Here is a 25,830-nt window from a genome sequence, read left to right on the forward strand (position 1 = left end):
GAAACTTGGGGGAAGACCTTGAAAACCACATTTTCCAATTGATGGACTCTGGTTTATTAAATAGTTTCCTCCTAAACTCTAGTTAACTTTCATTCCCATGATCTCCTGGAAGCTGATAAAAACCAAATTCTTCCAGAGACCATTTGGCATTGTTGGGGATTATTAATATTAATGAATTTTGAATTATTCGTTAATGTTTTATTATTATCAACCCCCAAGATTCCATGGCGATTATGGTGATGTATAACAAATCAATAAATTAAGCCAAGTATATTTTTAATTGGGCATCAGCTGAAATGAAAATTTCTTAAGTAGAAGATTATTTTCTCCCTAAACAAGGATATAATGTCTTCTATATAGATAGTTGGCAAATGAAGCTTTCTATTTCTGGTATTCTATATAATTATTTTTCAGGATTTATTAAAGGATCTATAGACATTTGAGTTTTCAGAGATGACGTGTTACTTCCTTTAAAATTTATGTGTATTTTGTAATTTCATTTCTGCCTTTTCATCAGTTCCAAAGATAGCTTTACATAAAGAGAGGGTGGGGGGGAGGAGGGAGAGGGAGAGCAAGAGAGAGAACAAAAAATACAATAATAAACAGAGTTTTTTGAACAGAGGGGGAAAACCCATAAGCAAATATAAAAGTGGCAAAAAAACCTTGTAGGAGAATTAAATGAAATGAGATAAAAAGCTCAGGAACAACAAACATAATTTATTCTGGAACCAAAATAACAATATAGTAGAAGACAGTTATATAATGCTTATTTTTGAATAAGAGTAAGCAAGTAGGGTCTGAAAATGAATGTTTTAAAATCCAATGATATGTAAAGGGCAGAAGACAGAACTATCTGTAACAACCAGATTGTAAGAGAACCTTCTAAGGAACAAATTCTCAATAAGATTACTTGGAAAAGCATCTAAAATTCCAGTCCATTTGAGGACATACTTAACCAAATTTCTTATCCTAATCGGTGTCATAACTCCAGGTATGTGGAATCTGGAATTGTTTGTGCAATAATCCACCCTCATTAATCATATCAATATGAATAAAATGTCAGGTAAGGTCCCGGGAAATCTGGTGCACTCCTTTCCCAGAAAAAAAAGAGCAGCGTAAAAGTTAAGCAATCATGCTACTTAGCTCTCTCCCTTTTCCTCTCCCTGATAATTATGGGTTATGAAAGCATGATGGGAAAGACCTTTTCACCTCCTGACAGTCTGCTGCCAGCCACAGCTCCCTAGCATGCTGTCACATTTGCACCCAGCATGCTACTCTTTTTAGATAACATAGGTTGTCATAATTTTCATATAGGAAAGTTGTGCTCCAGTGCACTGGGTTGTCACTACTTTCTGTAGTTTTGTATATAGAATACTTTATTGGCCAAGTGTGATTGGACACACAAGGAATTTGTCTTGGTGTAAATACTCTCAGTATACATAAAGAAAAGGTACATTCGTTAAGAATCAAGAATCATAACATACAACACAATGGTAGTCATAGGGTACAATCAACTATCAAATCATACTAGGAAACGGTCAATATAAATTGTACGGATACAAGCAACGAAGTTATAGTCCTACAATCACAAGTGGAAAGGGATGGGTGATAAGGAGTGATGAGAAGATGAACAGTAATAGTAGTGTACACTTTGTAAATAGTTGAACAGTGTTGAGGGAATTATTTGTTTAGCAGAGTGATGGCTTTTGGGAAAAAACTGTTCTTGTGTCTAGTTGTTCTGGTGTGTAGTGCTCTATAGCATTGTTTTGAGGGAAGGAATTGAAACAGTTTGTGTCCGGGATGTGAGGGGTCTGTAAATATTTTCACAGCCCTCTTTTTGACTCGTGCAGTATACAGGTCCTCAATTGAAGACAGGTGGGTAGTAATTGCTTTTTCTGCAGTCCTAATTATCCTCTGAAGTCTGTGTCTGTCCTGTTGGGTTGCAGAACCAAATTAGACAGTTATAGAGGTGCAGATGATAGACTCAATAATTCCTCTGTAGAACTGTATCAACAGCTCCTTGGGCAGTTTGAGCTTTCTGAGTTGGCGCAGAAAGAACATTCTTTGTTGTGCTTTTTGGATGACGTTTTTGATGTTAGGTGTCCATTTTAGGTCATGTGATATAGTAGAACCTAGAAATTTGAAGGTGTCTACTGTCGATACTGTGTTGTCTAGTATTGTAAGAGGTGGTAGTATGGGAAGGTTTCTTCTAAAGTCTACCACCATTTCTACGGTTTTGAGTGTGTTCAGTTCCAGATTGTTCTGGTTACGCCACAAGGCAAGTTGTATAATCTCCTGTCTGTATGCAGATTTGTTGTTGTCTCGAATGAGACCAATCACTGTTGTGTCATCAAGAAACTTCAGTATTTTAACAGATGGATCATTTGAGATGCAGTTATTGGTATATAGGGAGAAGAGAAGAGGAGATAGCACACAGCCTTTTGGGGGCCCTGTGCTGATTGTATGTTGTACCTTATCATTAGAATTAGTTGACAGTATCTGAAAAATCTCATCCTCTCCAAGAAGAAAACAGATTAAGATTGCTCATTGTTGCTGCATTTATACAACATATAAAAGGTATGTAATGGGCTTTTGCCAATCTTTGGGAATTGATTTAAGAGACAGCATGCCAGTTTAAGAGACTTTTTCCAAAAGGCAAGTGGACTTTCTTGGTTTTTTTGTTTGAAAACATTTTGTTTCTCATCCAAGGAGCTTATTCAGTTCCGAAGAACTGATACAAACATTTGGGAGAACCATGACCTGGATGATTGAGAATCTCTGTAGGCATTTCTCTACTGCTATAGTAAGGCTTCCTGTACTGTAACTAATTTAGCTTATTTATCTGTGGAGTCTATAGTGTTGGGTAAATAGAATCAATGTAACACTTAGGTTCTATCCCTACTTCCTACTCAGAGATAAGAAGTAAGGGGTTATTATGCTCCCTGGCATACTTTTTCTCCAGGTGGCTCTTTTTAAAAAAAAACCTCTCCAAAGGGTGGTCTTCGTCTCATGTTGTCCTCTTCTTCCATCAGTGGGTCTTCAGATTCCTCCTTGTTCACAATCACTTCAAGAGCTTCAGCCCAATCTTTTCTGAAAAACAGCAAACCTTCAATAGTCAATGCTGCCTAAATCCTTCTTGATGTGCCTGCAAATGCTGTATATCTCCATCTGCCCTTCTCTCATCTTCCCAGGGTTCTGTTTGTTTTTAGGCATCTTACCATAATGAATTCCTAAGGATGATACTGGTTTGTTTTCTTTTTTTTTCTTTTTCTCTTCTCTAGAACAGAGCAATTTAACTGCACACCTAGATACTCACTTGGCAGTATCTATTAAATATAATAAGGCTTCTTTCTGAGTTGTTATCCACTATGTGATGGTTTTCTTCTTTTGAAAAAAATAAGGAAAGGACAGGTTTAGAAGTTAAGTGAATAAGTAACTGCTTTGAAATAAATCTGCAAGCATTTATTTATCTGAAAATACTAAATGGCCTCAAAAACAATTATTATTACCTTTATTGTCAGAGTACAACATGTGTACAATAACAGGTACCTAAGTTAAGTAGAATATTTTTTTCCCATTTGTATGATTGGTCAGATCTAACAAGAAAAAGTGGATTGCAGAAGGGAATTGCTAGCTATTTCTGTCTTTCCCTATCACATTCCTTACTTTTTAGACCACTTAAGGCCTTTCCGTATGATCCCTTTGCAGTGCAACAGATGGATAGTTGGGACATGGTATGAGATGTTATGGGATTCTACAAAGAAATGCTTCTTCTGGGTTTTGAAGATATCATCTTTTTCAATAAAGAGAGCAGAATATAATGTCTGTAAAAAGGATTCCCGCCTCCCCCACTATTAAGGCATTGTGCTTAAACTGCAAGTTTTTGTAGGTGTCTGGGGAACTAATGAAAAATGCTTGTGACATCATTGATGTTAATAACATTCAGCTTACAAAGAGAACGCTCACATGAAAGCTGCCATTAACAAATGACACAGTTGTTAACCTGGTAGCCAATATTCACAGTGCTTTTTTAAAAAACTACTACAGTAGTTAAATTCCAGCGGAGTGTTTCCCAGGGTGGGCCAAAAAGTTTACAAAGTTGGCACAAAAATCCCATTTTGGAGCAAAAATAATGGAAGAATTGGAGGGAATGTTGGAAATCATATAGTCTTATCATTGTCCACTGTAGGAATCCATACCCCAATGTATAATAAGGTTGTGCAGCGATGTCGACTGGAAGAGGAAACTTGATTCAGAGCGTGTGTGGGTGTATGTGTCATTGGCAACCCCTTAAAGAAGCTGTTTTCCCTTGAGGTTCATTTGACCCAGGGAAAAATGTGTTTGATTTAAGGTTGTGTCCACAGGTACAACATGCATATTTCTGTGTGGTCCAAAGCATCTTTTCTTTTTTAACTCAGATTCATGACATGGCTCACAATCATAATCTCAATAGTAAGTATCAGACATTTTAATGTAGTCTTCTGTATTATTTTTTCATGATAGCCAACCCCTTGAACAGGCCCATTATATAATTGCTGCCATAAATTCTACATTCTGCCAAAGGATATTAGAAATTTGAGATAAATAGATGGGCATGAAGCTTGAATCACATGACTTCATTTAAAGTATTTCTTTTGAGGAGAGAATCAGCTTTGATAACTCCAGATTATATTTTGTTTTTGTTTTTACAAATCCTGTACTTTTATATGTTACATTTCCCTCCTTCTTATAGCTCTTTAGTGACTGTTGATTCATTAGCAATATATACTTCCTAATAAGCATTAACATTTATTGCAGAAGTGTAAAATATATATTAAGGTGTGTGTGTGTGTGTGTGTAACATGATGGCTTAGCAGTTAAAGATGCTGAGCTTGTCAGCTGGAATGGGGTGAGCTCCTGTTATTCCCCACCTAACAACTCCTACCCACCTAGCAGTTCAAAAGCATGCAAATGCCAGTAGATAACTAGGTACCACTTTGTTGGGAAGGTAATGCTGTTCCATGCATCCTAATGTATAGTCATTCTGGCTACATGGCACATTGCCCCCTAAAGTTGGAGATGGCTGGACAGGGAAAATATTTTTCTTTACTTACTTACTCTCTCTCTCTCTCTCTCTCTCTCTCTCTCTCTCTCTCTCTCACACACACACACACACACACACACACTCACACACTCACACACACACACACACAGAGTCCCTGGCATTGTAATATGTTGTAATAATTCCCATTAAAGAATCTATTTGCTACATTGATTATATTTTACTGTGATGTAAAAACCAAATCATAGGATAGGATAGGATAGAATAGAATAGAATAACAGAGTTGGAAGGGACCTTGGAGGTCTTCTAGTCCAACCCCCTGCTCAAGCAGGAAACCCTATAACATTTTAGACAAATAGCTATCCAATCTCTTCTTAAAAACTTCCAGTGTTGGGAGCATTCATAGCTTCTGGAGGCAAGTTGTTCCACTGATTAATTGTTCTGTCAGGAAATTCCTCATTAGTTTTAGATTGCTTCTCTCCTTGATTAGTTTCCATCCATTGCTTCTTGTCCTACCTTTGGGTGCTTTGGAGAATAGTTTGACTCCCTCTTTTTTGTGGCAGCCCCTGAGATATTGAAACACAGAATGCCTTGAATGCAGTGGTAGGATTCAAATTTTTTTACTACCGGTTCTGTGGGCGTGGCTTGGGGGGCATGGCAGGGGAAAGATACTGTAAAATCTCCAGTCAAAGATGGCATTTGCCGGTTCTGCAAACTACTCAAAATTTCCGCTACTGGTTCTCCAGAACTGGTCAGAGTCTGCTGAATACCACCTCTGCTTGAATGAAACATACTATAGTTATTAAGGTGATAGAAAACCATCAGGGAGATCCGGGTTTAAGTCCATTAATACATGGAAGCTTACTGGTAGACTTGAGTTCAACAAGTCTGTCTTGTCCCAACTGCCTAGATAATTCCCACTCTTCCCCATGTTGTAGGTGGGGAGCACTGTTAGTTTATGATAACACCAGGTAGCATTCTTTGTATCTGATGAACTGAGATGCAGCTTAATAAAACATATTCCTTTCAATAAAATGTGTAGGATGGAAAAGGTGCTACTAGCTTTCTGATTTTTCCTCCCTCTCAAATCTCTTACTCTAAAATGAGCATTTGTGACTGATAGTAGCTAATGAAATCTTCTGGTTACCCATTGACTCTTCTTCATTTCTAACTATATTTAAACACATTGCATCAATTAAGGTGGACTGGTAAAAGGGAGATCCTAATTTTGATCTAGCCTCAGCCATAGAACCTCCCTAGCCCAAAGTACAAAGTAATTATAGTGGGAGATACTTGGAGGAGGGAGTGTTACAGGCACTGACTGATGCTCCTGAAGGAAGCATGGGCTATAAACCAAACAATTTGAGGAAGTAGATATATATAACCTACTTAAGCAACCTATTTAGTATATTAAATGAGTGAAATATAACTGCTTTAAGCATGAATAATGGCCACAACATATAAGAATATTAAGCCTTAAGCAAATTGAGATGTGTGGTTTCATGTACTTAATTGTGAGCTGGATTAGTCATTTGCTCCCTTAAGCAAAATGTTTGTGAACATTTCTGCAAAGTCAGTTCTCTCATATACTTGTGCCAGATTGAGCAGTCTTTGTGATACTGTGAAAGTAATTATACAATAGACAACCCAGATATAGAGAGGCAGAATGTGAATATCTCAGTAGAAGTGGAATTATTGCAACATTGGTTTCTTTCATTCATTCCCTCTATTGGTGCTAAAGCAGGGGTCTCCGAACTTGGCAACTTTAAGACTTGTGGACTTCAACTCCCAGAATTCCCCAGCCAGCATGGCTTGTTGGCCCTAAACCTGATGTTCTTGTATTTTGCTACTTTGAAATATCTGCAAAAAATTATTAGACTCCAGCTAATTAGAGCCCAAGTGAGATTGGTCTCATCCTTCATAGCCATCCAGAAGTCCCTCAAAATGCTGTTATGTCAATAGGCTTGCAAATTTCAGAGAAATAGATAATTGTTGCAATGGCTTCTGTTGTCTCAGGTTTTGGGATAGTGTCTGGTGGGTGCAGGACATGTGATACAGTAATACATCTTGTAGGAACTCCAATTTTGTATTTCTGGATATGGGGACAATATCCATAGACAGCATTTCCTATTTAGATGAAACAAGCTAACGTTCTAATTAAAACCTTGATCATACACACAATCAGATAAGCCACCAACACTTCGCAATCTCATATATGCAGCATTTGTGTCACGTGGATGTAACCAAATCATTTCAGAAGTGCTTACCTTTCAATTCATAATATAGAATGAAAAACATACTCTAATAAAAGACCAGAACTTAGATAAAACACAAGTTGGGCTGCCCTTGAAAAGAGTATAACAGATAACAGATAATCAGAGTTGGAAGGGACCTTGTAGGTCATCTAGTCCAACCCCCCACCCAAGCGGGAGACCCTACATCATTTCTGACAAATGGCAGTCCAATCTTCTTGAAAGTCTCAAGTGATGGCGCTCCCACAACTTCTGAGGGCAAGCTGTTCCATTGGTTGATTGTTCTCATTGTCAGAAAGTTTCTCCTTATTTCCAGGTTAAGTCTCTCCTTTTTTAGTTTCCATCCATTATTCCTTGTCTGGCCTACAGGAGCTTTAGAAAATAGCTTGACCCTGTGGCAGCCCCTCAAATATTGGAAGACCACTATCATGTCTCCCCTGATCCTTCTCTTTACTAGACTAGCCAAGCCCAGTTCCTGTAACCGTTCGTTGTATGTTTTAGCCTCCAGTCCCCTAATCATCCTGGTTGCTCTTCTCTGTACTTTTTCTAGAGTCTCAACATCTTTTTTATATTGTGGTGAACAAAACTGGATGTAGTACTCTAGGTATGGTCTTACTAAGACTTTATAGAGTGGTATTAGTACTTCCTTTGATCTTGATTGTATCCCACTGTTAATACAGCTTAGGATTGCATTAGCTTTTTTGGCGGTGGCTGCACACTGCTGGCTCATATTTAGCTGGTTGTCCACTAAGACTCCAAGATCCCTCTCACAGTTACTGCTATTGAGCCTGGTTTCACCCAGTCTATATGTGTACTTTTGCTTTTTCTTGCCTAAGTGTACGACTTTACTTTTCTCTACATTGAATTTCATTTCGTTAGATACGGCCCAGTGTTCTAGTCTGTCAAGATCCATCTTAGTATCCAGAAGCTTTGGTTGATACAGAATGCAACGGCCTGGCCATTGAAAAATGCATGTTGCATCTCTGCTCTGTGAGCTGTGTCAGTTGCCAGTTTGCTTTCAGGTCCAATTCAAGGTGCTGGTTTTGATCTTTGAAGCTCTGCATAGGATGGGTCTGGGTTATCTGAGGAAGAAGCTCTTCCCTGGTTAACATCAGTTCACTCCACTACATCTGGATGAAAATGCATGTTGCTGCTTTTATTTATTTTATCTTAAAGGCCTTCATTTGGTGGGTCCCAGGAAATATGTCTTCTCTGCAGTGGTGCCTGCCTTATGGAACATTCTTCCCCCCAAAATTAGATTAGCTCCATCCTTTTTAATATTCTGGAAATCTCTCAAGGTTTGCTTATGTGACCAGGTCTGCGGCTCCAACAGAACCAGGGACTTGTTTATATCAGCGTTCCCCAACCTTTTCATCTCGCTGGACCAGCGGGTGTAGTAGCAGCAGCAGTGGTTAAGGGAGAGAGAGGAGATGGTTTTGCATGCGAGCATGTGCAGCTTTCACAAATGCAGCTTTGCACATGCACACGCTCACCCACCACTTCTGTGGCCCAGTTCAGAAGTGGGAAAAAAGTATCCATTTTTCTTGTTTTGACTTCTTTTGTAACTTTTTGTTTTATTTTAGAAATGTATATTAGATGCATTCCCAAATGACACTTGGGTGACTTGAAAATATGTAAATAAGAAAAAGAGATGTATTCATTATTAAAATGTCCAATAGACATGAAGAAGCTGTCCCTGCAATTGATTTTGGACTGCATTTTCTATAATCATTGATGACAGTCAGTATTGGTTGGAGCAGATGGAGATATAGCCCACTTATTCCCAATGCTTTCTGCATATTAATTTGTTAAAACAACAGAATATATTTGAAAACTACTGTTACCTCATGCACTTGGCAGAGGGAGGATTCATGGCACTTTAACAGAAGATAGTAGCAGTCCAGCTCTTGAAAAACAAAAGCAAAGGACCGAGTTTCATGTATACATGCAACAAATTAGTCCATAAGTATTGAACTGAAATCAGCAGAAGGAATTAATCAAAACTAACCCAAATCTGTTTTCAGTGAAATTTGGCCAAATGTATTTTAATTTGGTTGAAGATAAGAAATTTCAAAAATATTAATTTTTCAAATTATCAAAGTCACATGGATAGATGCCTTTATTTTTATTTTTTTAATAATTTCCACATTTTATTCAAATTCTAAATTAGTTCCTATGTTTGTTTGTTTTTAAAAAATAGGGCAAGAAAAATCAGATTACTTCATGGTTCCAGGATACTTGGCTTACTTGAGTAGTCTGTTTGCCATTGTAGAGTGGGAAAAACCGTAGTTCACATGCTCTTGTCTAGGCTCGTCAGTGGTCTGTTTAATTTCTGAAACATCTATGGCTTTTTTTTTTTTTACCAAGAATGTTAAACTGAAACAGGCAACTTTGTATTCTGTTGATCTTTGAACAGGATGCTATGGAGAAAATGGAGAAAATTGGCCGGATTGTGCTGCCAAATCACAAGGATAAAAGGTAATAGGATTTTTCAGTGAGTTTTGTTTGTTAGAGAGTTATAAAATTGCATAAAACTATTTATGCTGGGAAATTTTTATCCCTTTGTTCTTAAACATCCATTTTTAAAAAAACATAACTTGGTAACATGTGGCCAAAAATTGCAACCTGATGTGTAAAATGCTTTTAAAAAGATAGTAAAACCAAGGTATCTGTTATTCTGAATAATATATCAGGTGATCAGCAAAGGAAACCCATGTGTATTTCTCCATTCTAACTTGTTGAGGTGGTAATAGAGCTTTTTATGGAGTAAAGAAAGCTGGTTCTCCTTCTCTGTAGTTGCACTTTGATTATTTCACCAGCTTTTAACAATATCTGTGTTGCAGCAAGTAGACAAATTCAGAAAGACAGACAATAGTAAGCAAGTAACTCCCCCTCTGTTGCAAATCTCTCCCTATTTTTGATTTTCACTGGAAAATATTGCTGGGATTTCCATATTCATGTGGGGCCATATGAATTATGGCATGTTGGGGATCATGCTCACTGTGTGCAGTTTTTAAAAAGTGCTTATTGTGAACACATCACCCTCCCCCTTCCAATCTTCCTTCTTTCTCTCTTCTGCTCCTGCCCTGACATGTAATAGGGAGGGGCTAAGGGTAGTGGTGCGATTCAACTGGTGTATCAATCGGTTCACGCACCTGCACCTGCGCCAAAAAAGCCTCTAATACTTACCTTCAACTGCAGCCTCTGTGAATAAAACAGCTGAAACATGGCAAGCCGCTCTAAACAAAGGAAATAAAACACAGGAAAGAGCAGGGACAGGCAGGCGGGCCCACATGTTCATCGCATTGAACCGGTTCATTCAGATTGATCATCGGAACAAGGTTCGGTCCGAACCGGGAGAATCCCCTCCCTGGCTAAGAAGATGACTCAACTTTGTTATTTGTCTCTGCTTCACTTTCATTTAATATTGGCTGGCCAAGCCCTGCTTTTCAAATCACTGTCCTTTCTGAATTAGGGAAAAAAGGTGATACACAGGTAGTCCTTCCCACTTAATGATCATAATTGGCCTTGCAATCTCATTCATTGAAGTGGTCATTAAATGAGATGCTGTATGACTGCTTTGCTCAATCCTGGCTCTCCCAGTTGTGCTTGTAAAGTGAATGCACAGGTCATTAAGCAGGGTGAGGTGGTGATAAGGCACAAACCTCTCAACATACTCAGGAGGCCAATGCCTTGATTCACCAGGGAGAACAAGTGCGAGGATGATGGCATTCAATAGCACTTTTCCTTCCAGAGAGAAGGGAAAATAGAAAATTTCTACTTAAAAGTTTTTAGGGATCTGGGTTTCTGCTGCATTTCGGCAATGCTAACAGGCTGTGTTTACAAAACTGCTTGGAGCTTCTGTCCTCTGTGAAATTAGTAAACCAAGACTTCTGAAGAGAATTCCTGACACTTTCCTTTCCGTGATTTTTCTAGTTATTCTGTTGGTATATTCTTAATTTAACATGCTTAGTTTCCTGGGTACAGTGGATTCTTCTGTTTTTCTAAGATTAGACTTGATTCTCCTTTCCCCTGGCCAAGGCTTAACAAACTCTTTGGTTTTTGCCTAGGGGGAAAAACTATCCCAAGAAATAAATTTGGATTCCCACTTAGGACTCCTAAACACTATAAATTCACAACAAGAATAAATTCACAACAATATTTTCAAAATAAGAACTTAATACAGTATTTTTGAGCTGAGACCCCTCTGCGTTTATATATTCAGTAGTGGGAGGATGAAAGATGCGTGGTTCAAAATTTCAAAACTTCCCTAGGAGCGCAGAATATTTCTTGCTTTCAGCTTACAAATAAAGCAGAGGATTGAACTAGCCTCCAACAAGATGGCAGAACACACTGAGAGAACATTCCTTTCATGAAGTTTCTTAAGTAAATTTATTTTAGGCTCAAAGAAAGTCTTCAAATATTAAGCAGTAGGGAAACTTGAAGTGAACTGAAGAAGTGCGTTGGTGCCATCTGCAGGTTCACTGAAAGTTTTACATATAAAGTCTATGGAGAATTCTCCTACTTTTACTTTGCAGTGAAGGCTTTAATCTGTATACAGGTTAAAAACATGAACACAAAATGAACTCTGGCAAAATGAATCTAGATTTAAGATGACTCGGAAAAAGTGACAGTGAAACATCTTTTCAACACATGGAGAATTCCAATACTGTGATTCATTCAGATTCCTGTTGCTTTAAATCTCCTACCAGTCAGGACACCCTGACAATTTTTTCTTTTGTAGTTGGGAAATCAAAAGGAGCTAGGTCATTAGCCATGAGGAAATAAAAGGTCACAAAGGGATGGGCCTAGATTAGATTATTTGAACCAATACTCTCTGGTTTTGAAATGGCCAAAGATTCTTCCCTTGTTTACACATTGGTCCCAGCACATGCTTCTATTTTTAGAAAGTGGCACAGCCTCTCTAATGCATTTGGATTAAGTTTCCTACTGAATGCAATGGATATTTGATATGAACTATACTGGCTGCTGTTTTGAAATAAGAATTCTTAAAACACATCAGATACTCTCTGGAAATATGATAACCTGCAAGAAAACAATCCTGGTGATATTTGGGGTTGTTAACCCCAATAACTGCAGATAGTGAAATATCACTAGCCAGCAAATGCAAGAGGATTTATCTACCTGCTCTGTAAAGTCGTAGAATTTATGACCTAGCTTTTAAGTAGTTCAATTATACTTCAGTCCCCTGATTGACCAATTCCTAGCTCACTTCGGTCTATCACTCATAACAGAATACTGTGTGTGTGACTTTAGTAGTAAGAGCCTAAGTATTAGAACCATTGAAATGAACATGGAACCCCGCATGTTACATTTATACTTCATAATTATATAAGACTGTATACCTTAGTAGTTTGTTAGAGGAATGTGACCCTTTTTCTGGTTTACAATCAGACATCTTGAATCAGGGGCATTAGCAGTGGGTGGAGGGTGGAGTTTCAAAAGTCAAGATAGCATTGTAATTGTGGAGCCAAGTTCCATCTCTGTGTTTACATTGACCATGGTGGGGTCCAAACTCAAGGGCTTGATAGGACAAAGGAACATTGTATAACATTGTAACACAAAAAAAACAAATATTTGCTTGCTAAAGAATGACAATGGGTATACTTCAGACATTGTCCCTCACACTGTCTAAATAAATACAATGACAGCTGAAACAACTTATCTGTGATAACAACTACAAAATTCCTGGCAGCCTCCTTTTACATTACTTTATCTAATGTTCTATAGAATTTTACATGGTTTCAGGAAGTGTGGGGGAGCGCAGAATTTTGCTGTAGTGCCTCAATTAATGTGACAAGTTTCATATTCCTTTGCATTTCTCCTGTCCAACAGTTGCTAAAATCCTTCTCTCACCTTTTTATAGTCTGAAGTAGGAAATAAAATGGATTTGTACATATTACCAAGGTCTCCTCTAAGGAAATTCAAGGGTATTTTTTGGTGTTTCATTATTGCAATTTGCCAAAAACTTCAGGCAGAGAGTCCCTATTTACTGTATTTTTCTCTGTGTAAGATACTTTTTCTTAAAAATATTTACCTAAAAATGGAGGAGCATCTTATACATGGGGGGAGCTGAGAAGAGAACCATGGTTGTGAAACTGCCGATACCTTATCTCTGCAAACTAGCCTCAGGAGCAAAACTTCATATTGCAGAGACAAGCTCACAGGTTTCCTCCAATCGTGAGCCTTATGTAACTGACATCAGCTGATGCTGTAGAGAGGGTGTAGCCAGTGCCCAGATGTGACAGGGTGTGGTAATGTTGGAGTGTTCTGAGCCCATAAAAATGTCAGAAAACAAAAAAAATAAATACCGCTACCGGTAAGCGAATGTCTTACTCTGCAAAATAAATATCTTCTATTTAATGTTTAAAATATTTATTTCTGAATGTTGGGTAAGAAAAATGGGGGGGGGGGGCATCCTATATATGGAAGGGTCTTATAGACAGAAAAAATATGGTAACTGAATCAGAACAACATCACAGCAATATTGTGCTGATCAGTAGGTATTGTTTAACTGAGTTTAGCAAAGAAGAGGCCTATTGCATTCTTCTTGATTATAAATATTGTCAAGTCCTTTAACTTGTTGGGCTTTATGCTTTTTCCATAGATTTTATGACAAGAAATACCAAGTGTTTCTAAAACTTGTGGAAGATCAAAGAAAATATAAATCCATCATGCTGAATGCATAGACAGCATATTAGAGGTCTGACTGATTTCTTTGACTTTCTTGATTAGCTATATACATTAATGAGAAACATTATAGTAAAATTAAAAAAATACTTTATATCCTGTTGAATATGAACAGAGATGTATTTTATTAAAGTGATATCATGGTACAAACTTGTCAAATCTACTTTTCTTGAATCAGTGTCTTAACCAGAACTGCAACTACCATTCAGCATTCAATTTTTTCATAATTGCATAATCTGTTAAAAAGCTTGCAAAAAATATGTGTATTAGGCAAAAGTGTATAAAATATATCAATAAAATATGCAAAATGCATACTTTTTAAAATTTGTAAATTTACGTGAAAATAAAATAAATTGAAGCTTGGGAGAGAGAATGTCATAATTATACAGTAAATGTACCTTCATTGGTCAAGCTTTCTATTTAATGTCAAAAACTAAATTGGAGAAAGATTTCATTCTTGTTGCTTATTGTTGTTTCCAGTAACAAAATCAAGAGTCATAATGTGACAATATGAGAGCCAAAAATTAAGAAGACGTACTCTTAATGAACTTTGTAGAATAAATTGCTGCAGAAGAGAATAGATATAATTTTTCACCATATTTTTTTCAATTCATTATCAGTGTACTTTTAAATGTATCTTAAAACTCATTTGCCAGCCCTTCAATGTAGACTAAGTCAGAAAACAGATTGTTGGACTCTTGTTATACAAGAATGTTGGAGGAGCTTGCTTTTTGCTAGAGTAACAAAATGTTAAAAATCTGGTTGTGTTTTCCTATCCATCTTTCAGGGAGTTAAGGCAGAATCCGTTTGAGTTTCTTTCTCATGTCCTTGATTTCTGGGTTTAATAAATGCATAGTTTGTTCAAGGTGATCGTTGTGGCTCTAGTATTGCAGATTGTTCTTATCCAAATTAATAAAGATCATTTATACATTTTTCTACTATCTCAATTCAGTTATTTTAACTGATCAGTTTAATCTGAAACTTGCTCAATTATTCAAAGCTCTATGAGATAAAAATAAAAATTTAGAAAAACATCAGATAAATTCTCTGTTCCAGCTCATAATCTCCTAAGTTTCTTGTTACCTAGATAATGTGTTTCTTGTTTATTATCTGTTAACCTTGTTTTTTTTCAATCCCCTACCACAAAAAAATGATTCAGTATTTGGATAAGAGCCGTGGTGGCAAAGTGGTTAGAGTACAGTACTGCAGGCTATTTCTGCTGCCTGCCGGCTACCTGCAATTTGACAGTTTGAATCTCACCAGTCTCAAGGTTGTCTCAGCCTTCCATCCTTCTGAGGCGGGTAAAATGAGGACTCAGATTGTTGGGAGCAGTATTGGAGTGGGCTGTAAAGCACTGTGAAGCAGTATGTAAGTCTAGATTCTATTGCTATAATATCTTACAGTTGTTTCAAATACACTGAACAATTCAAAATGTATTTCAGAATATTCAATTTATAGCACCAGCTTGGGATAAAATAAAGTAAAATTCCATCAGAATTGGCTGATGAAAAAGAAAAATAGATAATGACTGCTTGAGAGTTATCCAACTATTTTATGTTTCCTTGTAAACACTATTTCTCAAAACTAGCCTTTCTTGCTTGGGTTTTCTAGGATTACAGATAGTCCTCAATTTACAACAGTCCATTTAGTGACTGTTCAAAGTTACAATGGCATTGAAAAAAGTGATTTATGACCGTCTTTCACATTTACAACCATTGTATCCCCATGATCAAGCTTCAATTGCTTGGCAACTGACTCAAATTTATGATGGTTTCAGTGTCCCGGTGTCATGTGATCACCTATGGCACAAGTGTCAAACTCATGGTATCACGCTGCTGTCATGTGACGTTTAGCAACATTGTTTCCCTTCACAGAGCTGGGAGGGGCGTGGCCTCCACATGATGCATCAGGCCAGCGGGCCCCTAGTTTGACATCCCTGACCTATGGGTTACCTTCTAACAACTAACGTCAATGGGAAGACAGATTCACTTAACAACCATGTTACTAACTTAACAACTGCAGTGATTCATTCAACAACTTTAGCAAGAAAAGTCGTAAATGGAGCAAAGCTCGGTTAGCAAATATCTCACTTAGCAACAAAAACTTTGGCCTCAATTGTGGTCATAAGTTGAGGACTAACTATGTAATTTTTCTGAAATAATTTTTACATAAATATGGGTATAAAAAGAAATAATGCAACTCTCAGAACATTGTAAGAATACATGTATATGCATAGATGTATATACATATTGTATTTAGATAAATATCATTTTAAGCATAACTAATGTATAAAAGCTTGTGTTATGAGGTGGTTCTACAAGAATCTTAACATAAAATGTTTGTACTGGTAACATGTGAAGCATGTGTTTTTCATTAACAATCTCTTTATTTTATTTATACTGTATTCACATAATCCTACGATTCGTATGAAAACTAAGGAGAAATTTCCTGAAAGTTACAATAATCAATCAGTGGAACAACTTGCCTCCAGAAGTTGTGAATGCTCCAATACTGGAAGTTTTTAAGAAGAGATTAGACAACCATTTGTCTGAAGCAGTATAGGATTTCCTGCCTGAGCAGGGGGTTAGACTAGAAGACCTCCAAGGTCCCTTCCAACTCTATTTTATTATTCTGTTCTGTAGTACTCTACTCTACTCAACTCTACTCTATTAACATCTAGACTTAGATAAACTTTATCTAGTACTGCCACTTCCTCATTTTCTCAGTACCTTCTGCTTCCTAATTCCTGTGCCTGCTTCTAACTACCAGCATCAATGTCCTAATCAGGGATATATCAATTATTCAGTCGTCCCCAAGATACCCTAAAATGTATTCTTAAAACAACAGCAATGCCTTTTTAAAGACTCAGAGACCTCACTGGGTTTTCAGTCCTTTATTAGCATAACAGCATCCAGCCAATATATTCTTTATCATTTTTAACCACTTTTTAAAACTAAGTCCACTATCAGTCCATTATAAATGTAAATTTTGGTTAATTTTGACCTTTCAGAGACAATGCAGTTCCCTCTCTTATGATGCCAAGGTAATGTTTTATTCCCTAGAGATCGTCCTATTTGCACCTTCTGATTCCATTTGAGGGCAAATGTTTATAAAGCTAATCAAAAGTAAGAGCATGACAGCTAAGTTATCAGCTGTCTGCAATATTCCACAGAGAGGTTCAGGCATCCCTTCAGGTGGGCAGGTTGAGCACATGATGGTTCCAAAAAAACAGATGACAACTCTGAAGAGAAAGATCCACACAAGGGCAGTTAGAGTGAAGATTCCTCTTAGGATAACAAGGAGAAGAAGTGGCATGTCATAAAGATGATCTATAAACTAAGCACAGAGATGGGGTAAGTTAGGAATCTACTACTTTATTAATTTTAATTCTGATTTTAGGGGAAGGAATTTTATAACTGGGGATTTGCCCATTGCTGAACTCCATAGAATAAAACTGAACAAAGTGGAATAAATAACTAGTCAGCTCTCTTTCATCTTCCTAACTTGGGGTCACCCCAAAAGATTGTTTTCTTTTGGCATGACAGCCACCATAATGCCCCATTAAAAGAAATCTGTAATCTAACTTCTCCTTAGAAGAATAGCCATACCACTTCACTCATGGAATCTTGTCAAGGTAATTCAACTTAATGGGACCAATTTTCTTGATGTGGAAAAAACTTACAGACTGAGGGAGTCCTGAGAAGCGTTTGTTGTAAATTCTGATGTCATAGAAAGTTTGCTTGCTTTTCTTGTCAGGCTGGTTTTCAGAACAGGTGTACAAAAAAACAACCTTGCAATAAAAAAACCCAAGATGTTTAGAACAAAGACATAGGTTTGTCTTCCGGTAGACAGAAAGACCTAATTAATTAATTATATGGATTTACATAGCCACCATTTCACACTACATGATTCTATATGGCTTATAATAAAATAATAAATGCATACTATATAAAAATGAAAACATGTAGCCACTAAGCATTTATAAAACAACTATCAACATAACCTGGATATGGGCTCTATCACACACCCAGTCCCCCGACTCGGGTTCAAAACCAGGTTTTCAGGACCACGTGAAAGTCCAGCAGGATTGGAGCTAATCTAACCTAAGAGGAAATGATGTTCTGAAGGCTTTGCTGATCAGCAGAAAAGGCTATCCTGGTCCCCATCTGCCATCATTCTTTAGCCAACTGGACTCCAGAGCAAGAGTCCTGATGCTATTTCATGATTGCTATTTCTTGGAGCTTCTGGGTAATATGCTTTACCCTTTGAGGTTAATGTCTTCTATAGCAAGCTTGCTTTTTTACATTGTGCATTTTGCTCCATAAGCAGCAGGTGAAGCTCAGTAGATTATAACAGCAGTCAATCATTCCAATTCTGGGAACCAGCGGTAGCAGCAGTGGCGGTGTGGGGAGGGGACAGAGGATGGTTCAATGCAAATTGAACTTTGCGCGCAAGCACGCCAGCCCACACCTTGCACAAAGGGAGTTTTGCGTGCTCATCCATTTGCCCACTTGCACCACCCAGTTCCTAACAGGCTGCGGCCCGGTACCAGGCCATAGCTAGGGATTGTGGACCCCTGGAGTATAAGAAGAAATAATGAACTTATTTGTTAGATTTTTATCCTGACTTTATTTTTATAAATAGCCGAACATACACAATGGTCCTTTCTCACAACAACAACCCTGTGAAGTGAGCTGGGTTGAGACAGACTGGCCCAAAGTCACGTAGCTGGTTTTCCTACCTAAGGTAGAACCAGAACTCACAGTCTCCTGGATTCTAGGCCAGCACTTTTACCATTACACTAAAATGGTTCCTTGAAGGCAATCAAACGTTTTAATTTTTTTTAAAAAAAAATCAAAGCCTATTGCAGGTACACTGTTTAATCAGTGATAGTTCTTTGATCTGATAAGCATGAAATTAGAAATGCTGATACCTATATTAAGGAATGAAAACCTGAAATATGAGAGGGTTATTCTTGGCATTTTTCTGCCTTCTTTTGTAACTTCAAAGAAACAATGGAAACTCTTACTTTTTGCCTGCAAAGTGGACAGTTGATTGCACTCAGCCAAGACCCATGTTTCCAGTATTGAATTAGACAGTAACCTGGGAAAGGAAGACATGACATTGTAAACCAAAAAGTTGTGTAGAGGTAAAACACTGCAGCCAACTTGATAGCTGTTTACACTGAAAACTGATTTCTATATTACATAATCTAGCAAGGAGTGGTTACTTTGTTCAAGAAGGCAACAAAAACTCAAAGTGAGGTATACTGTACAATACTATACACTGAAATTTTAATTCTACATGAGCCAGTAATTAAATGGATATCCATTTGCACATTTGTAAAAAGGAATTAAACATTGCTTGAAAACTTAATACTCAAGTTTTGCATTTGTTTCTTGTGTTGACATATTTAGAACAGAAAAGCAGATTTGAAGGCTGGAAAAGCAACCTTTTTCAAGCCAGGGTATTTGTGGATTCAGACATTTCAAAATGACATCAGATCTTTCAATCATGTTTGTTGCAGTTCTTTTTTTTTAGGCCCCCACAAGAAATATAGTTAGTATAATTAAAAATAATATTGGCCCAATATTAGTGTTCTATGCCATTTCCTGGATATGTGGTTTGAAATTCAGTTGAAATGTGAGACTTTTGGAAAATGTGTAGCAATTTGTAACAATAATACAAAAGAACAATCTTTTTTTAAAAAAAAAATCATGCTCTATAAGCAGTTAAAACTTAAAGAGATGAATCTTTTAAAACTTAAAAGATAATACATTTTCAGTAGTTATACTTGCACCTTTTAATGCCAAATATAATTAAATGTACAGAGTGAAATTTAGCTAGTCCAAAGCCTGTTTGTACTTTCCGTCTTAAAATTGTATGAAAGTGGATGCAGGGAGAAAATTATAAAAATTCATTGGGAAGTTTGTTCATTGTTATCGATCATTGTGTGGATGTGTTGGTTAATTTGAACTATTTGTATATTCTTCAAGCTTGTATTTTGGGAGGATTGAAATAAAATGGTTTATGCATTTTATAACTTTTACTCCCTACTTGGAGCATCTACTATTAGAACAAAGTAAAAAGATCAGGAAGGGATTCCTGTGTGGGTGTGGTTAACTGCATGAATGCTCTTGTTTTATAGCAGAAAGTCAGATTATATCAGTTCCACTTCTGGCTTTGATAGCCAGATATTTTTAATATACATGTGTTGCAATATGGCTAAATTAAATATGTTGCCTTTATATGGTCTATCCTATATAACAAAGGGAAGTGGATACCAAAGGCAGTGGGAAAATGAGAATTACATTTTAATATAATTATAAATGTGAGGTCTTATTCCATACGTTAAATTCCTTACTAATCCATATCAGAATGTTATTTGTATTACAATCATTCTGGAGGAACAGGTTTATTCTAATAACTCTATAATTTGATATATTGCACTGCTGATAATCCTGATCTTAAATGCTTGTAGAATGATGTGCAAAAATGAAAGGGTCACATTATTGGAGCAGTGCCCTATATCAGAAAAATATCTGTCATCAATACTACTATTTTGCTGCATTAGGCATGCTACTATTTCTCTTCATATGCCCCGTGGTATAAACTTTTTGGGAACAATTTCTGCTATGAAAAATCTTAACAACAATCCTACCTTCTACACTGCTCTTTGGGGATACATTTTTAAAAGCATTGTTCTATGGTTGTTCTATGCTGTCCTTGATCACAAATGGGATGTTTATGTTGTGTGTTCACTGTTTTTAATAACTGCTTTAAAAAATACTTCTGAACATTTTGTTTTAATTATCTGAGAACTATAAGCCACGCAGCGAATATTTGTTTGTCAATAGCCATACACATTTTATAAATTAATCTTTATAAACCTTTATATATCTACTTTCTGTATCAAAATAGATGCACCACTCTGCTAGAATAAAATTACAAGTTACTTGGTAATTTGCTACTATTACATTTTAATGTTGCCAGACACCACAGGTCTCTGTGTCATATATAGTGGTGATAAAGATGAAGTATCTTCGTCTTCAGTTGGCAAAAATGTGCATGCAATTTTTCAAAATATTACTAAGCCTAAACCTACAAATCTCTTTCTACATGATGGAAAAAATTTCTTAAGAAAAGAAAAACAACAACGTCTTTTGAACACTGTAAGATTGCATGATGTAGTATTGTGAAGAAGAGATATTAAAGTGTGCATAAATTCTAGTGTTTTTAGTTAAAAAAAATAGATTTGAAATACTTCTAATTTGTTTTTGTGCCATTTTTTCAGATGGTAGGAGGTAGTTTTTAAATTTACTTAATTCTCAAGGCAACAATGTTCATATTTTTGCTATTTAAATTAGTTTAAAGCTTTGACTGCCAATTGTTTTTGTTCTGTTTGATATAGTTATTTCTGTTGGCCTTTTGCCAGCTCAGAGACTCAAATGGAAATATTAAATAAGTACAGTACTCTTGGTCTCAAAAGTATAAATTTCCTTGTTTAATTGTCCACAAAACTTCCTGAACATTGCAAAACTTTGTAATATGTCTGTGGTACTATACAATAGGTGAAGTAAAAGTGCTGCTTCATTTATTTTTTTCATAATAAAAATAGTGATGGATGTATACATTTTTACAATAGATAGCAAGGTTAGTTCACACATGGTAGTGTAAATATATTCAGAGATAGATCAATGAATATTATGTTGATTTATTTCATGGAAACTGGCCCTTATCAGCTGTCTTTTGCATAGTGCCATCCACAAAAGGACATTTGTTTCACAAAATATAAATGTTCTCTACAGTTTGATTCTATAATTTCATGTTAAGGTTACTGTAGTCTTGCAAAATAAAATGTATGAGCAAAAAGCCCAGTTAACTTGCCACAAAAGAAATGTCCACAGTTGGTTTCTACAGGGAAATTAGCGGTTTGGAGACAGATAGGACAGCTCAAATCACTGGGATAGGATTGCTGCCACTGCCGAAGACGTTCCTAAGAGGGGGAAAATACTGTTTAAAGATATTCCAGTTAATTCCAGATTACTCTGAAAAAATAGTTCAATGCTTAATAGAATGCTTACTAGTTTTATATATTTCTGAATCTGCCATAGTAGTTGATTTATGATTGTGGGTTTCCTTTGAAAACGCTTATGTAAGCACTCATTTTTTTTAAAAAAAAAGTTGTAGGATGGGAAAGAAGCAGAGTAGTGTATTAAAGGCAATCCCTTTAATACATGAAAACTTGATTAATGGAGTCATTCTGTTTTTATAAATTCAGCATATCATATATCAAGCCTCTGTTTGGAAAAGTAATCCTACTTCTTGTTTTTGAAGTTTCATCTCTTACCAAAACAGGAACCATATGTTTCTAATTAAGCTGCCACAAAATTCTGGGTTCCGGGATATTCAATTCTTCTGGAGGATAAATAATCAGAAGTTTGAAAACTTTCCTGATACCTATGATTTTTGCACACAACTTTTGGCTTTTGTATTATGTAGCTTAAGAAATGTTGTAAACTTACTATTTTGGAGGATGAAGGAACACAATTCTTTTCCAAAGAACTCATTTCTTGTCTTTAAGTTCAGATCTCTATAAAATAAGACTTGATATAATTTTGATAAAATAGGTTGTTGATAAGACATTTTGTTAGATAGGTATGTAGTTCAAATAAGCACAATGAATATTTATATAATAGCATGCTCTTCCATGTTTCCATAGACTATTCTTCAGTCATAAAATCATCTCATCTCCTCCTTCCCAAGGATAATTTTTCTTCAAAACATTTGCATTTCACATACACCTTTTCAATTGTTGTAGGCATTTTCAATGCAGGTGCTGAAGTTTAACTGGTAATTTGATAATCTTCAGTGTATAACTTCTTTTGTTTCAGTTATTAGGTGGGTAGAACTAATTAGGCTATGCATTATCCCATTCACTCCAATCCAAGGATGACTGTACATATATATTCTTGTGCTTGGCGCTTTCCCATATTCTGAAGTCTATAGAGAATCCTATACCAGTTCAGTGAGGCATAAGGTTCTCACATTTGCTCAACTGCTGAGGTTAAAAGAAATTTCACCCTAAATACTTAAATATCTCAGGCTGTGATCCTGTATCTTCAGAAATTTACTCTTTTACAGGTCAAATACCAGGCACAATTTTGACACCAAAACCACATTGGTGGGAGGGGAACTCATCCTAAGAAAAGAGCAAGTTGGCAGCTTCAGAATTATAAAAAAATATCCATGCATGCAAATATATTAATTTAATCGTTACATTTACATTTAGTTAACTGACTGTAGGGAATATAATTACTCCCTGTATGTATGTATGTATATATATATGAGTCGATAGCAAGAGTATATTTCTAAATATTTTTTTCAGAACTTAGTAGTGTATAACTTATTTTATTCTCACTGAAATAAAAAAAACATGTTGACTAAAGTCATTTGTTTATTTTATCAAATTTAAACATCACTGATTTCACTATTTAAATTAATTATAATTTTAGAATTATAATAAATTCTACAATCTTGGATTAGACAAATCTCTATCTTGATTTCTATTCTTTTAATAGTTCATATAATTAACCAGAAATGACTATATTAGAAACATTTTTTTTTCATTTAGAGCTATTTCCAGACTGAAGGAATAACTTGTTAGAATCCATCATTGGTTAACTAACCTGATATATTGTTGGAGACAGTTTGCTCTTTTAACTGTATAATCCAAACAGAATCTGGAGTGTTCTTTTTAAGCAGCATAACACAAGGTTTGTGGACATTTACAGTTCCCGATCAGCAGGCAGATAGGGTCAAAAAACCCTTACTTCCTTATCTTTGACCCGAGACCCCACTTGTAGTTTTAAGTGACTGCTAGTTTTAAAAAAGCATCAGAGCTGTCCTCTGTTTATTTTGAGCTAAGTCCAGCATCCCAGATGAGTTATAAAAAGAAATTGGTATTTCACAGAGTTAATGATTCATTGAGGCATTTGCATGCCACTTGAAAAATCTCTCCATTTCTCCCTCAAAGACTAAGTCAGCGAGTTGACCTTGACACTGTCTCCATACAAATGCTTTTGAGTCAGTCTTGATTTCTGATGACTACCTAAACTAATCCTGAAGTTTTCTTGGCAAGATTTTTGGAAGTGGCTTGCCACTGCTTCCTTTCTAGGGCTGAGATATGGTGGCTGGCCCACAGTCACCCAGCTGGCTTTGTGCCTAAGGCAAAACCAGAACTCACAGTCTTCTGACTTTTAGCTTTTCACTACTACACCACACTAGCACTCATGTTATCTGTGCACATGTGTGCGCTTACACACACATATACATGTGTAGATAGTGCTAATACTATCTTGCCATGATTTCTGGTTTAGAGGCTATTAAATTAACAAAACAAGTTACACTACAAATATTATATATTCTGCTTAAAGTTAGAATTTAAAATTCAACCTTGTTTTTCTCTTTACCTCAACTATAGATCTAGAGAGGAAATTTTCAGATGTCAAGCATATAAAATACCTTACTAGACCCAATTATTAGAAATTGTGGTATTTATTTAATTCATTTATTTATACCCAACACTCCCCATTCAGCATGTAATCATAACAAAAGTAAGCCTTGACATTAAGATTTACATTGTAAGAACATTGAAAATCTATGTGTTCTTAAGTAGAATTAAAGGATACTGAGGCCTGAAAAGAAAAACAAGGATAACTGAAGGCCAAACGATACGATAGTACAAGAGAATGGCAATTGGGTGACAGATGGAGAAGTGACAAAATCAAGTGACGGTTGTAGTTTAGTTGTGTTATGCAGAAGAAATAAAACCTCGGGAGGGGATCAACACTGGTTGAAAAAAGTGATCCTGACAATTCTTGGGAGTTGAACTTATTATGCTATATTTGAGCCAACTTTGGCTTCTGAGTTATCTTCAAAGGCAGCCCTAAATATAGGGAATCTCAGTAACTGAATTGTAAGGTGAAGAGGGCATGAGGTATTGTCATAACAACTTTTCACTCCCAAAAAAACTTAGAATTGGCATCACCAATCAAGTCTTGGCAAAGAGCTCTCTGGCCATGGCCTGCATCTGCTGCTCTATAGAACTTACAAATCCAGGAGGACCTCAAATCACAGACCTGCTGTTCTCAGCTCATGATATCCAAATTCACTACTGCTAAGAACACCCTGGTTTTAAATGCGTGTCAACAGATCTATGAAGCAGTCAACTTTGGTTTCTCTTCTGTTGCAGCTTTTTTGAATCGTAGCTTATACTGTACAAGATCTCTCAATCCTCAGAAATGTTTTTGGATAGCACACAATGAGTAAGGATCAACCTACTTTCTATAAGCTGAAACAGCTCCTCTTTGGATACAGCTAAGTATACCCTAATATAAATAAAAATTGCATGAAATTCAGCTAAGTTTAATTTTTAAGTTGTGTTCATTTTTTCTGTTATGATTTTAGAGAAGATTTTAGTAGAGAATGTGAATAGACCTCCAGTATTTAATCTAAAATTGAAATGAACATTATTTTTTTTCAAAAGGCTCTTATTTTTACCTTCTGATATCAAAAAGCAAAACAAAAAGAAAAGTTATTCTGATACTTAAATGAAAATCTCCCTTTCCCCTTTTATCTTATGCAAAAGAAAATACAAAAACACATTTTTTAAACTTAAATTCACATCATTTTAGTAACTTACCTGGTCCCAGAAAAGGCACACAAGTTATTATATATGACTGTACTTTAGTAGATGCTTAGGGACAACTTTTCACACACAAAAAAAATCATCTGATCTTCTCTCTAGGTTAGGGTGACAGAAGA

General features: G+C 36.2%; 2 protein-coding genes across 17 annotated transcripts in view; one reads left to right on the plus strand and one right to left on the minus strand.

Annotated features, from left to right (window-relative positions):
* The window catches only part of FGGY (FGGY carbohydrate kinase domain containing), a 146,796-nt gene extending 131,858 nt beyond the window's left edge, over window positions 1-14,938 (plus strand). For all 9 annotated transcript variants that reach the window (XM_087929993.1, XM_087929990.1, XM_087929996.1 and 6 more), the window contains 2 exons: window positions 9,710-9,771; window positions 13,922-14,938. In XM_087929993.1, coding sequence (XP_087786119.1) covers window positions 9,710-9,771; window positions 13,922-14,003 — 144 coding nt within the window. In that variant the 3' untranslated portion in view covers window positions 14,004-14,938. The remainder of the gene's footprint in view (window positions 1-9,709; window positions 9,772-13,921) is intronic.
* A 1,701-nt stretch (window positions 14,939-16,639) lies between these two features.
* On the minus strand, window positions 16,640-25,830 carry LOC113440724 (E3 ubiquitin-protein ligase RNF170-like). Of its 8 annotated transcripts, none has more exons than XM_087930003.1 (7): window positions 25,709-25,830; window positions 25,348-25,394; window positions 22,530-22,597; window positions 21,892-22,000; window positions 19,034-19,107; window positions 17,687-17,794; window positions 16,643-17,340 (listed from the first exon to the last, which is right to left on the minus strand). In XM_087930003.1, the coding sequence occupies exons 3-7, from the start codon at window positions 22,572-22,574 to the stop codon at window positions 17,056-17,058; spliced, it is 621 nt and encodes a 206-aa protein (XP_087786129.1). In that variant the 5' UTR covers window positions 22,575-22,597; window positions 25,348-25,394; window positions 25,709-25,830; the 3' UTR covers window positions 16,643-17,055. The 8 variants fall into 8 exon arrangements, with proteins under 8 accessions (XP_087786125.1, XP_087786130.1, XP_087786129.1 ...); XM_087930002.1 differs by having other exon boundaries at window positions 16,644-17,340; window positions 22,530-22,610; XM_026707314.2 differs by lacking the exon at window positions 25,348-25,394.

The sequence above is a fragment of the Pseudonaja textilis genome, chromosome 3 (assembly GCF_049901715.1).
Source record: "Pseudonaja textilis isolate UNSWEBS1 chromosome 3, rPseTex1.2, whole genome shotgun sequence".
NCBI lineage: Eukaryota > Metazoa > Chordata > Lepidosauria > Squamata > Elapidae > Pseudonaja > Pseudonaja textilis.